This window comes from Ailuropoda melanoleuca, chromosome 2 (assembly GCF_002007445.2).
Source record: "Ailuropoda melanoleuca isolate Jingjing chromosome 2, ASM200744v2, whole genome shotgun sequence".
Lineage (NCBI taxonomy): Eukaryota > Metazoa > Chordata > Mammalia > Carnivora > Ursidae > Ailuropoda > Ailuropoda melanoleuca.
The window spans coordinates 11672631-11685915 of NC_048219.1; the positions used below are offsets into that span (position 1 = coordinate 11672631).

General features: G+C 45.6%; 1 protein-coding gene across 1 annotated transcript in view; it reads right to left on the reverse strand.

Annotated features, from left to right (window-relative positions):
• The window catches only part of CSMD2 (CUB and Sushi multiple domains 2), a 590718-nt gene that overhangs the window by 16987 nt on the left and 560446 nt on the right, over positions 1-13285 (reverse strand). Inside the window, exons 61-66 of the mRNA XM_034645185.1 lie at positions 10994-11167; positions 10652-10725; positions 7770-7881; positions 7020-7199; positions 1997-2059; positions 1107-1305 (exon numbers count right to left, since the gene is read on the reverse strand). Of these exons, the coding sequence (XP_034501076.1) occupies positions 1107-1305; positions 1997-2059; positions 7020-7199; positions 7770-7881; positions 10652-10725; positions 10994-11167 (802 nt within the window). The remainder of the gene's footprint in view (positions 1-1106; positions 1306-1996; positions 2060-7019; positions 7200-7769; positions 7882-10651; positions 10726-10993; positions 11168-13285) is intronic.

Sequence of the window (13285 nt, forward strand, 5' to 3'; positions counted from 1 at the left end):
TGATTATAAAAAGATTGAAAATTGGGGAAATTTTGGGAAATGCAGAGATGCAGGAAGAAAAAAGAAGCCATTTCTGATATCACTAAGAAATAGTCACTGTTAATCTTTTGGTGGAATTATTTCCAAATTTCTTTTTTTTTTTTTTTTTAAGATTTTATTTATTCGAGAGAGAGAGTGCATGAGTGGGGGGAGCTGCAGAGGGACAGGGGGAAGCAGACTCCCTGCTGAGCAGGGAGCCTGATGCGGGGCTCAGTCCCAGGACCTTAGGATCATGACCTGAGCCGAAGGCAGACGCTTAACCGACTGAGCCACAGTCACCCCCCAATTTTCTTTCTTATGAATATAATATTTCCTTTAAAAACTGGAGTCACATTATAAATGCACTATGGTAGGTCCATTTGCCCCCAAGTGGACATACTATTTTATCTATCAGATGTATTGTAATTAATATATCCATTTTGTTATTTTTGGACAATTTTCTCTTTCCAGTTTTTATGTAATACAAATAGCTGTAATGTGAACATCCTTTATTCAGGAACGTTTGACTTCCTCCATAGCTATTTTTTGTGATAAACATTCTTAGAAATATAATTAAATGGGTTCAATAATTTTCAGAGATCTTGACACAAACTGCCAAAGTGTTTTCTAGAACTGTATTATTTGACACTTTGACCATCAAGTGCATCAGTGCCTTCACTGGACCTTAACCAGCATTAACGTTTATCACTTAAAAAAAAATCTTAGTGCATAAGTGGAAAATGACATTTTCTGTTTATTTTTAGCTTTTGGATTACTACTGAAAAATATTTTTTCTTTTGTTAATTGACTGTATTTTGGCTTCTGGGAATTTTCTGTCCCTATTTTTGGTTCTGTTTTAGGGATTTCAGTCTCTTTTCTCTTTAAGTCTTTTTCTGTTCAAGTTATTAATGTTTGTCATCTAACCATTTCCTTTTAGTCCCTGGTGATTTTATCATGCAAACAAAGATGAACAGACACTTTCTCTTCCTCCTGCCCATCAGACAAGTCCCTCCCCCAGGACATGAGGTTCCAGTGACAGTCGGCTTGTCCTTCTAGAGGGCGTGTGCCCGCCCACTGCCCATGCCTACCACACCAGGGCTTTCAGAGGGGTGGTCTGCTCCTTACCAGCCAAGTGCACCTCCACGCCACTGTGGTCAATCATGGTGGCATTGACCTTGCTGTTGACAACCTGGAATCCAGTCACTCTGAGCATGGCCGGCTGCTTCTTCCCCTGGTACTCATAGGCCCCTTTCCATAGGGAGTTCTTGGCAAAAACATCCCCAGGAACTGGAGGAATTGAGAGACAGATGTGAGAGGGACTGAGGCCACCTGGTGGCTGATTCCAGTTCACTCACTGAGATTGTTTTCCCCAAAGCTTAACGCGGGAGAGGATGGTGGAGTGCTCTGGTCCTCTTGTGATCCAAAATGGAACTTGAACTGAATATGTTGCCAACTCTAGTTTCCTTCTTATATAACACACATGCTAATGTGGTAAATAAAAGCATAAAGTTCAAAAAAAGATATGACAGTCTATAATAATTTTGCATTGGTTGGGCCACACCTGTAGTTATGTGCCCAGGTCTGGACATTGCATTTTGAAAGAAACAATACCTGTGTTAAAAAAGTAACAATTTCCAGGAAGTTCCCTGGGCAGGACCTGGGTTTCTGTGTCTGTATGACTACACACTGTCCAGTCCTGTGCTGGGGGACTGTGGTAAACAATGGCTCCAGAGCTCGAAGCTCTGGATGTGTTTCTGGAAGGCTTTGGACTCTTCTGGATGAGGTTTCTGTTTCCTTCAGGCTCACTTCCTCCTGCCATTTGTCAGGGGTGGGTAGTGGGTGGAGGAATCTGTTTGGCTCTGTAGACAGCTTTCATACCCTTTCACTGAGTACTCAGAAAGTCATGTGCATGTTTCTGGGTAAGTAGGTAAAGGAATCCACACCAGTTTCTTGAACTGAAGATCTGGATCATACCTACCAGAAGCTTGGGTGAGTGGTGGCTCCCGGGCAGTGTTGATGGGTCTCCCACTAGGCCGGACCTCTGCTGGGGAAAGAGAATGGAAGAACACAGGTTCAGCCCCTGGTCTCCACTCTATTGGAAAAAATAATGGCCACCTCTCTGAAACTAGGTCAATGGGTTCTGTGAGATCTTGCTTTAGACTTATCCTCTTAGTTTGGGAGTAGATACTTTGATGGTTTTGTGATGCTACTGACCCACCCCTCTCGGAATAATAAAACAGAGAGAGTGAAAAGGAAATCCATTTTATCGACTATAGTCATTGACATGTTAAAGAATTAGGATGCAGGTAGATATGGGATTCTTTCTTACTGCATTAAATAACAGGATCTAGTAGCAGGTCCAGTCACTACCATATCCTTGAAGTAGCCAGGAGCATAAGCAATATTTCATGATATCAGTAACAATTGTAAATATAATATGAAAATCTCGGCAATTTTTATTGGTGACAAAGTCACAGGTATCGTTAACACTGCTGTGGGCTTGTGTCTACATTTCAACTTAAAGGAGGTGCTAAATTTCAGTAAGAGATAAAGGAAAACAAAGCTGTCTCTTTTGCCACCCTTGTACCTAGATCTACCGAATGCCCTTATTGATGACTCTAGGTTAAAAAGCCCTGTCCCGGACTCTGCTTTCCTCCCAGATGCCTGGCACAAAGGAGGACCTTCCACCAATCAAAAGTGAACTCTTCGAGGCCTGGTTGGGAGTTGAGTGGCATGGTCCCTTCCCTTGGAGTGATGATATTAAGACTGAGAAGCCTGCAACAGCTGCTCCGTCTCACACCACGAACCACAATTCTCTGGTGTCCACACCAGCATCCCTCCCAACCTAGGAGATGCTCGAGGAGCACGAGGGGGCTGTACTTGGGGTGCCCCAGGGCTTGGCTCCTCTGGCAACCACCACGATCAACATCTACAGAAAGACCTCCATGTCTGATCACATCATCCGGTTCCTGTTCAGCACAGTCTGGGCTTCCTGGCATTCGCCTACTCTGTGAAGCCTAGGGAGCGGAAGATGGCAGGCGACGTGACTGGGTCCCTGGCCTATGTCTCTGCCTCCAAGTGCCTGAACATCCGGGCCCTGGTCTTGGGTCTCCTTCTGATCATTGTGTCCACCATTACTTTCACCACTGGCGTGCTGATGATTCTGTAAGCAATTTCAGAGATCATAAAAGGTAATGGAGGCTACTAGTAGCGGCCCGTGGCCTGAGGCTGTCACCCCTTTCACAGCAGTTTCTATACACATCAGTCTGCAGCTGAATTCAATCAGGCACTGTGTGTGGGGAGCAAAAAGACCGAGAAGCCCTCACAGGCAAAGTCCCAGGCTCTGGGCCTGAGCGTTCAGGCCCCAGCAGTGCTGCTTCATGATGTGTGACCTGGACCAGTCACTTTATCCCCCAGGGTATCTATTGCCTCATTGGAAACATGGGAAAATACTGAGACATACCTCACAGGCCTCTGCTGATAAATGAAGTTATGAACATTAGGTGACAGTCGGCCAGAGTTCATGTCTTCTCTTCTTTTGCACAGAAACAACGGAAATAACTGCCTCGTCACCAAGGAGGGGCAGACTCTCCCTACTATCTCCTTGAGGAGGCTAGAGTTTGAGCACCATCTTTCCGACTCCAGAGGGCAGCTTATGTACAGAAGGTTGTGGAGAAATTTCCCACAGTGACTCAGTCAAGTACTTGTATGATGAAAATTATTGTCTTAGGTTTTATGAGATGAAGGGAGTAAGAGGGAGAAAGCTTATGGGCCAGGAGCTGTGCTAGGCCATGTTATTCACATTATTTCATTTACTCCTGCTCTCAAAACTGTGAGGTCCAGATTACTGTCTCCATTTTATAGAAGAGAAACTCGTTAAGAGGCAGAGAAGTGAAGAGGCTTGCCAAAGATCGCACAGTAAGGGGCTGAGTTGAAATTCAACTTCATCTAAAGCATTTTGTATTTTTATACACAAGTACATAATAGCATCAAAAACAATAAAATTTGACTAAATGTGACCAAGGAAGTGCAAGACGTGTAGAGTGAAAATGACAAACCATCGTTAGAAGGAATTAAAGATCTAACTAAATGGAAAGACATCCCAGGCTCATGGACTGGAAGACTTAATACTGTTCCAATGGCAACACTCCCCAGACTGACCTACAGATTTACTGCAATCCCTGTCAAAATCCCAGCTGTTTTGCAGAATTTCACAATCCAATCCTAAAGTTCATATAGAAATAAAAGGGGCCCAGAAAAGCCAAAACAATCTTGAAAAGGAAGAAAAGGAGGATGTATGCTTTCCAGCTTCAAAACTTATTACAAAGCTATTGTAATCAGAACTGTGGTGATGTCACAGAGGCAGTCGTACAGATCAGTGGATAAAGCTGAGGATCCAGACATAAGCTCACATATTTACGGTCAGAAGATCTTTGACAACGGTGCCAAGAAAATTCAATGAAGAACAGTGAAGAATAGTCTTCCAACAAATGGAGCTGGGACAACTAGACATCCACATGCAAAAGAATGAATTTGGACCCCAAACAACTTCCCCCAACCCCCCACCCCCAAAATGAACAAAAGACCTAAATTTGGGAGCTAAAACTATAAAACTCTTAGAAAAAAAACCACAGACATAAGTTTTCATGACCCTGGATTTGGCAATGGTTTCTTAGGTATGATGTGAAAGCATGAATAAAGAAAATATAAATTGGAGTTCATTAATATGAAAGACTTTTGTGCTTAAAAGGATACCAAAAGAAGGTGAAAAGATCCAAACTCATCAAGTTGTATACATTAAATATGTGCATTTTTATATATCAATTACATCTCAATAAGGCTGTAAAAAAATTTGAAAAAAAAATTTAACACAGGACTAAATGGAGCTTGAAATGTGACGGTCTAATTTTATTTTAGGTGATGAGCGACATAAAGGAGAAAGTACTTGTAAATTAAAAAAAAAAGAAAGTGAAAGACAATCCATAAAATGGGAGAAAATATGTGCAAATCTTGTATCTGGTAAGAGTCTTATATTCTAGATATATAAAGAGCTCTTGAAGAGACTCTGGACCAAGATGGTGACAGAGGAGGCTCCCAAATTCCCCTCCTGCCATGGACACACTGAGTGTACAGCTACACACATTCAACAGCAGCAGTTCAAGCAGAAGAAAGGATCTAAATATAAAAACGTATGAAACTATAAAACTCACTGATATAGATGAATAGATGGTTAAATTCAGAATACTCTAATATTGTAATTGTGATCGGTGAATCAGTTATAACTCTAGTATAAAGATTAAAGACAAAAGTGTTAAAAAAAACTACAACTGCAGGGGCAGCTGGGTGGCTCAGCTGGTTAAGCATCTGACTCTTGATCTCCACTCAGTTCTTGATCTTAGGGTCATGAGTTCAAGCCTTGCATTGGGCTCCATGCTGGGTGTGGAGCCTAATTAAAAAAAACCCAACCCCAAACTAGAACTGCAATAATTTGTTAAGGAATACATGGAATTAAAAGATGTCAACTATTACATCAAAAACATAAAATGTAGGAAGGGAGTGTAAAAATGTAGAGCTTTTGCATGCACTCAGAGTTATTTGCTTTATTTACTTATTATTTATCTATTATTTTTAAATAGGCTCCATGCCCAGCACGGAGCCCAGTACAGGGCTTGAACTCATGACCCTGAGATCAAGACCTGAGCCAAGATCTGAGCCAAGACTAACAGTCAGGCACTTAACTGACTGAGCCACCCAGGCACCCAAGTTGTTATTGGCTTTAAAAAGACTGTCATAACTATAAGATGTTTTATGTAAGCCTCATGGTAAACACAAGACAAAAGCTTTAGTGGATGCACAAAAAGTAAAGAGAAAGGAATCAAAACATATCACTACAGAAACTCGTCAAATCCCAAAGGAAGAGAGTAAGGAAAAAAGGAACTACAAAGCAGCCAGAAAAACAATTAAGAAAATGGCAATAGGAAGTCTGTACTTATCAAAAACTACTTTAAATGTAAATGGACTAAATTCTCCAACCCAAACAGAGAGAGTGGCTGAATGTACAAAACAAAGCAACAAACAAACAAAAAAACCAGACCCAATGAATATGCTGCCTATGAGAGACTGACTTCAGTTCTAAGGACATAGAGCAGAAGGCAAAGTGAAGGAAAAAGATATTCTATGCAAATGGAAACCAACAGAGAGCAGGGGAAGCTATGTTTACATCAGACAAAATAGGCTTTAAGCCAAAAACTATAACAAGAGACAAAGAAGGTCATTAGATAATGAGAAGCGGTTAATTCTTCATGAGGATATAACAATTCTAAATATTTATCACCCAACATCAGCACACCTAAATATAAAGCAAACATGAACAGATCTGGGCAGAGAAATAGACAGCAACACAGTAACAGTTGGGACTTCAATACCTTCCTTTCAACCACAGATCAATCATCCAGACAGCAAATCAATAAGGAAACACTGGGCCTAACCTACACAGTAGATCAGTTGGATTTAATGGACACTTACAGAACATTCCACCCAACAGCAGCTGAATACACATTCTTCTCAAGTGCCCATGGAACATTTTCCAGGATAGATCATATGTTAGGCTACAAAACAATTCTTTTTTTTTTTTAAGGTAAGTCTACTTTTTTTTTTTTTTGAGAGAGAGAGATAGAGAAAGAGAGAGAGAGGAGAGAGACCATGCACACATATACTCTCTCTCAAATAATAAATAAATAAATAAATAAATAAATAAATAAATAAATAACTCTTTAGCCCAGGCAGAAGGTAACAAAATAAAACTTGGGATGGCCTCACTATGTGCCCCTTCGGACTGCTCCGGTTTCATCTCCTAGAGGCTCAATGCCTCAGAAACTCAGAAGCAGGATCCAGCTTCTGCAAATCCTATTTCTTCCTTCTCTCTTGCTGTCTTCTACTCAAGCTCAGCTGTCACCCGTGGCCTCCCACCCTGGAGAGGTTTGCCGAGTGGGCGCACTCACCCAGGCAGATGGGTGGTTTGCCTGTCCAGCTGCCATCGGCTTTGCAGGTGCGGTGCTCGGAGCCACCCTTGAGGGAGAAGCCCTCCTGGCAGGAGTAGAGGAGTGTGTAGCCCATGGACGGCAAGTCCAGGGCCCCAACGTTGGCATGGGATGGTGTCTCTGGCTGCTTGCAGTGGTGGGCTGGATGAAAGGAAAGACAGTGTTGGACCTGGGGGGATTAGGGTCTTTAGGAGGCCTTTTGACTATTCCCATTCCTACATGGAATATCTCCTTCCTTTCTCCTCTAGGCCCCTTTCATGTCCAGCATCCCCTCCCCAAACCTCCCCTCCAACCTCAGCCTTGATGTCTAGATGTACAGCCAGGATGGACATGATATGGATCCTGGCTTAGTCCCCCCTGGGTGCCTGCAGTACTCTTCCTGGGGGAAGAGGAGTAATTATGGTCAAAAGCCTGAAATCTTTCATCCTGAGGGCTGACCTTGTAGCAGTTAGTTTTTGCTGCACTGGAAAGTTCTTTCTTTTTTGCTAAGGCATAGGAATTGCTTTCAAATATCAGAAATGCTTTTGTGTGGAAATGGCTACCATGAGGCCCCAAGGGATAAGGACTACAAAGAAAGCAGTATTGGTCCCAGGGAGAAGTCAGAGCTCCCTGTCATTCAGAGCATTTGAGCATGTCCCGGGTGCCCAGCTGGGGGAGATACTGTGTTGCCGAGAGGAACTGTCTGGGGATGCAGGTGAAGTCTGCACTTACGGACACAGTCGGGTGGGGTTCCGCTCCAGGTCAGGTTGGGGAGGCAGGTCCTGGTGGTGGAGCCCTGAAGCAGGTAACCTTTCTGGCAACGGAAGAGCACTGTGCTTCCAACCTGTGGGGAGGGCGGAAGCTTCCTTCAACCCTTTCTATCCAGCGATGCATCATACCCTGTCACTTGACTACTCACTTTCCCATCACCCAGCTCCTACCCACACCCTTGCCTGCACCTGCAACATCCTTCGTCCACTTCTCTGCCTGGTTAAATAGCATTTGCCCTTGGAGGCAGCCATTATGCCTCTTCCACCAGCTCTTACCCAAGCCCCGGACCCAGAGCAATGCTCTTAGACGTAGCATGCTCTGCTGTGGCGGACAGATGCCTGACTCAATCAGAAGACCCTGGTCTGAGTTCCAGCTTCTACATTTGCTCACTGGATGACAGTCTGCCGGGAACTCTAAGTCTGAGTCTTCCGGTGCAGAGCGTGGGACCGCCAGCCCTGCCATGCCTACAGCACAGTGTTGTGACACTCAAATGCGGTGATGGATTTGAAAGCATTTTATAAAATGGGAAGCACTGCACAACACACAATTATGACTTGTGTGTGTCTCTTCAACGAATCTACACATTCTTTAAGGAAGGGAGACTTGTCCTCTTTATAGATAGCTCTGCTGTAGAACCTGGCACTTGCTTAGTGAGCATCTGTTGGGCAGAATTACCACCCTGCTGCCATCTCTGCTTCTGCTCAGTTGTCCCCCCCACCCCCACCCTGTCCACCAGCCTTCACTGTCCCACGCAACACCCCTGCAACCACGGGCTCCATCTCTCCCTCTGCTCTCTGCCCTCTTCCTAAGCTGCAACTCAGATGTCCTGTTTCCCAGCTCAGAACACTCATGTGTCCCTAGTCCCTATGGGACCAAAACTCCAATGCCAACTGAAACTCTCGGCTTCCACTCCCTTCCTCCAGGCCTGACCGCTTCGTCTCGAATTTCATCCTCTCATTCAGCAACGGCACCTCTGTCCGTCCAGGTGTGCAGATCAAAACCTTCAAGTCAGTCTTGATTCTTCCCTTTGCTTCAACCCCTCCCTCCAATCCATCAACGAGTCCTCTTGGTTCTGCCTCCACAGTCCATCCTGACCCCTTCACCTCTCTCCGTGTCACCGTCACTACCACATCCTCCCCGCCGAGCCACAACAGTGTCCTACTTCTCTGGGGGCCTCTGTCCTAACCCCCCATTATTCACTCTCTCTGCAGCGTTCAAATGATGGATTAGAGTCCCCTTCAAATGGTTTCCTGTGACATTGAGAATAAAATCCAAAATGCTTACCATGGCCTCAACGGCCCTAGGTGACCTGGCCCATTGCTTTCTCTTTTAAAAAATATTATGTGATATTGGATGCATGCAAAAGAATATATGGAAAGTACATGGAAATGAATTATTATAAGAAACTGGACACATTAAGTTGAGCCCAGCACTTCAGGGCTAGAACGCTAGCGGCGGAGTTATCACTCTCTGCGTCCTCCTTCCCTGCCCCGTTCCTCGGCTCCCCCTCAGCAGTAACCACTATCTTGAATTTTGTGTTTTTAATTTCCTTGCATTGTTAAAAAATAATACCATCACACATATGCACATACATGTCTAATCATATGTCCTTCCTAGTTTAATCTTCATAGAAGTAGCATGTTTCTATAGATGTTCTAAGATTCGCCCACGTGGTGTAGAGCTGTCCTGCCCTCATTCTCACTGCTGCGACTTTACAATTTTTCTCAGATCTCGGTAACATGTGCAAGGGTATCTCTGGGGTTAGTTTCCAGGAATGGAGCTTTTGGGGTCTAGGATGTGTGAGAATATTTAACTTTACAAGACAGTGCCCAGTTGTATTCAAACCTCGCCTCACTCTCTGGCTACATGTCCTCCTCTCACACCGCTCTGGACTCGCTGGCTCGCCTGCTTTCCCCTCCTCCAATCTGCTAAGTGCTCCCCCACTTTGGTGCCTCTTTGCACTGGCCGCTCCCTCTGCCAGGGATGCCCACCCAGCTTAGCGCAGGGCTGGCTCTTCTCAACCCGGAGGCCACAGCTCAACTTCCCTCACCACGCTTCCTGAAATAGCAGCCCACCCCGTCACAGCCCCCTGGTACTAGATGGTGGGCAGGGCTTATTGCTGTCAGAAGTTATCCTGTTTACTGTCACCAGCCGGGGACCTGCTTAGAATGGGCACCTAGCCTGTCTTGTTCCCACTGTATTCCTGGCACCTAGAAAGTTTATGGCGGTAAATATTTGTTACACAAGCACAGATTGAGTGAGCAAGTCCCATTCCTTGGCTGGGTCTCCACGTGCCAGTTCTCCTGGGCGCATCTCAGGCTCCGGGTAGTTGTCCTGTCGTGACCACACCCACACTTTACTGCTTCCTGTTCTCCGTTCCGAGGGTCCCACCCAAGGCTGTCCAAATCCCTTCCTCCTCCTGAAGCTCTTTCTGAGATGTGTCCACGGAGCCTGCCGCCCGTGGCACCTGCTTGTTCCTGCCGCTTTGAGCCCTGTGTCTACGGGAAGCGTGTAGGTGCCACGCGGATGGAAGGTTGTCTATCCCACTCATTCCTGTCTTTCCACAACTGCCCACCCCAACCACAGGGGGCTGCTGGGGAGTGTGTATGTCACTACGTGAGAATCTCTTCTGCCTCAGTTTCTTGGATTGCTGTCAGTGCCTCTGTTTCTGCAGTGTGCTCCCATGTGGCATGGTTCAAAGACGCAGCACACTTTTTGTCTCCAGCTCCCAAGGTCTTGTTCCCCCCGGGTGCTGTCCCAAGGAAGATCCCCGAGTCCTCTGAGGCTGACAGTGCTGGGAAGGGACTGGGGCAGGAAGGCCTGATACTGGCTGACCTCATTACCTGGTATCCCTGGGAATTGTTCTGTATCCCGAACTGCGGCATGCCGGGGTCTGCACACATGGTCAGTGTTGGGTCTAGATTGCAAAACAGGGAAACAGACCACACGGTCAGTGAAGCTCTCATCGCCTCCACTACACTCCGGCAGGTGTAGGAGGCAAAAACGGAGCCAATCCTGCCTCCCCCACCTGTTAGTATCTCCATCCGAGTCATACCCCTGGGCCGACTATGTGATTCCTGGAAGCACATTCACTGGCCCTTTCAATTTCACACCCTGCTCTAAAAAGCTCGGGCCTGCAAGGATGCCCACCAGCTGGGGATGCTCTTCCCCAGACCACCTCTCACCTATGCAGCTGGGCTGGGTGCCACTCCACGTCCCATCTGACTGGCAAAACCTTCGAGGAGAGCCCACCAGCACCAGAGGGGGCTGGCAGGAGAAGGAGACGGACGACCTGTAGGAGAAGCCTCGGTCCTCTCTCCTGCCACGGGCTGGGACGCCAGGATCTCCGCAGAACACGGCTGGGAAGACAGAGGGAGAAAGGCAGGTCCGAGTTGCTTTCTAGAGACCCGTCTGCCACCCCAGGCTGGCTTTCCTCCCAGTGCCACTTGAACTCTACCAATAGGGGCAGCCCTGAGTCAAGGGTCACACCTGCCTCACACACCTGCTGTTGTGTGCGTCCTCTCCTTCCCATATTCCAAATGCTTGTTATTAATCACCCAAGTAATGAAGCAACGTTATAGGAAGCTAAACTGGGAAAAAGTAAACTACAGCTCACTACCCAAAACTTTTTTCCATTTTCATGCTCGTTCCCTTCTAGTCTGCTCAGTTGTGTGTAAACTTGTGTGTGGCTACGAACCCCATGTCCCAGTGTTGCAAACCTTGCTTTGTCACTTACTAGCCTGTAAACATTTTCCACTTTTATGACACCATGATCACTTATTGGCAGCATAATTTTGCCATGAGAGGTTGTAGCGTAATTAGAGTTCATCATAGCCTTTATATTAGGCATTTTTAAAATGATTATACCACTAGATGTGGCTCTTCTTTCCCTGGTAATGTTTTCTTACAGAGATTCTCTAGGAGTGGACTTAGTATATGTGAGCATGTTTGTAGCTCTTGCTGTATACTGCCGAATGTCTTTCCAAAGGGTGTGCATTTATCCTGCAGTAGGTATGAATGTGCCCATTTCACTGAGGTCCTCAGGGAGATTCCCTAATGAATGATTACCGAATTTAAATCCTGTGACAGCAAACAGAATAAACACAGGCCCCTCTTCGGTCCCTTCCACTCAGTGTCTTATGTGTTTGCGCACATGGTTTCCTAAAAATGCTTACTTCCTTGGGACATTACAGAGACAGGCCTGTGTTTTAAAGGGGGCTGACTGCAAATATGATTTTGATGCCTTGAAAATAAGCATAAAGGGATTCTACCTGTGTTTTTATTCTTAGAACAAATATACTTTTAAACAGATCTCAAGACCAGAGATGGTGTGTAAGACAGCCGGTGGTGTGCGGTGTGGCGGGAGCAGGCCCACGGGGCCACCAGCACACTTGGGTCGTGCTGGTCAGAAAGCACACGCAGCTCACACTGATTTCCCACAAACACTCGTGCAGCAGTTCTGCCAGAACAAACCAGCTGCCGTGGGGAGCGGCCGGATGGGGTCCCCACGCTCCATGAATGTGCTCTACTTAAAGAAAGAGCCTCATATGCCGATCATATGTGATTTTGCAGTTCCACTGACTGAAGCACTCTAAAATGCAAAATTAAATTTTATGTCTACCCTTTTTTCGTATCTTAAAAGTTCTAGTGGTGATAACACGAGCTGTAAATTTGAGTAAGAATTTTAGAGAAAATTGTCTGGAAAAATGACTGTTTTCAGACTAGACTTTGTCACTAACTTACTAGGTCAGGTCCTTTTTCTGAGCCTCATCTTCCCCACCAGCCACCCGAGAAGGGACTTGTGCCCGCCTTCCAGGATGTCTCCTTGTGAGAATCAGATGTGACCACGTGTGCAAACGTCCCTGGAGGAGGCAGCACAAAGCCAGTGAAATGCAAAATGTTATCTGTTGATGAACTGACATGCTGTGGCTCCCAGCGGATGAGTTCACAGAATAAAATGGAAGCAGGCTAGTATCCAAAAATCTAAGAAGAACTTATCAAACTCAACACCCAAAAAACAAAAAAATCCAGTCAAGAAATGGGCAGAAGACATGAACAGACATTTCTCCAAAGAACAGACACGTGAAGAAATGTTCAACATCACTTGGCATCAGGGAAATGCAAATCAAAACCACAGTGAGATACCACGTCACACCGGTCAGAATGGCTAAAATTAACAACTCAGGAAACAACAGATGTTGGTAAGGATGCGGAGAAAGGGAAACCCTGCTGGTGGGAATGCAAGCTGGTGCAGCCACTCTGGAAAATAGTATGGAGTTTCCTCAAAAAGTTAAAAATAGAGCTGCCTACAACCCAGCAATTGCACTATTAGCTATTTCTCCAAAGGACACAAACATAGTGGTCCAAGGGGGCACCTGCACCCCAATGTTTACAGCAGCAATGTCCACAAGAGCCAAACTGTGGAAAGAAACAAATGAACATAGGGGAAGGGAAGGAAAAATAAAATAAGGTGAAAA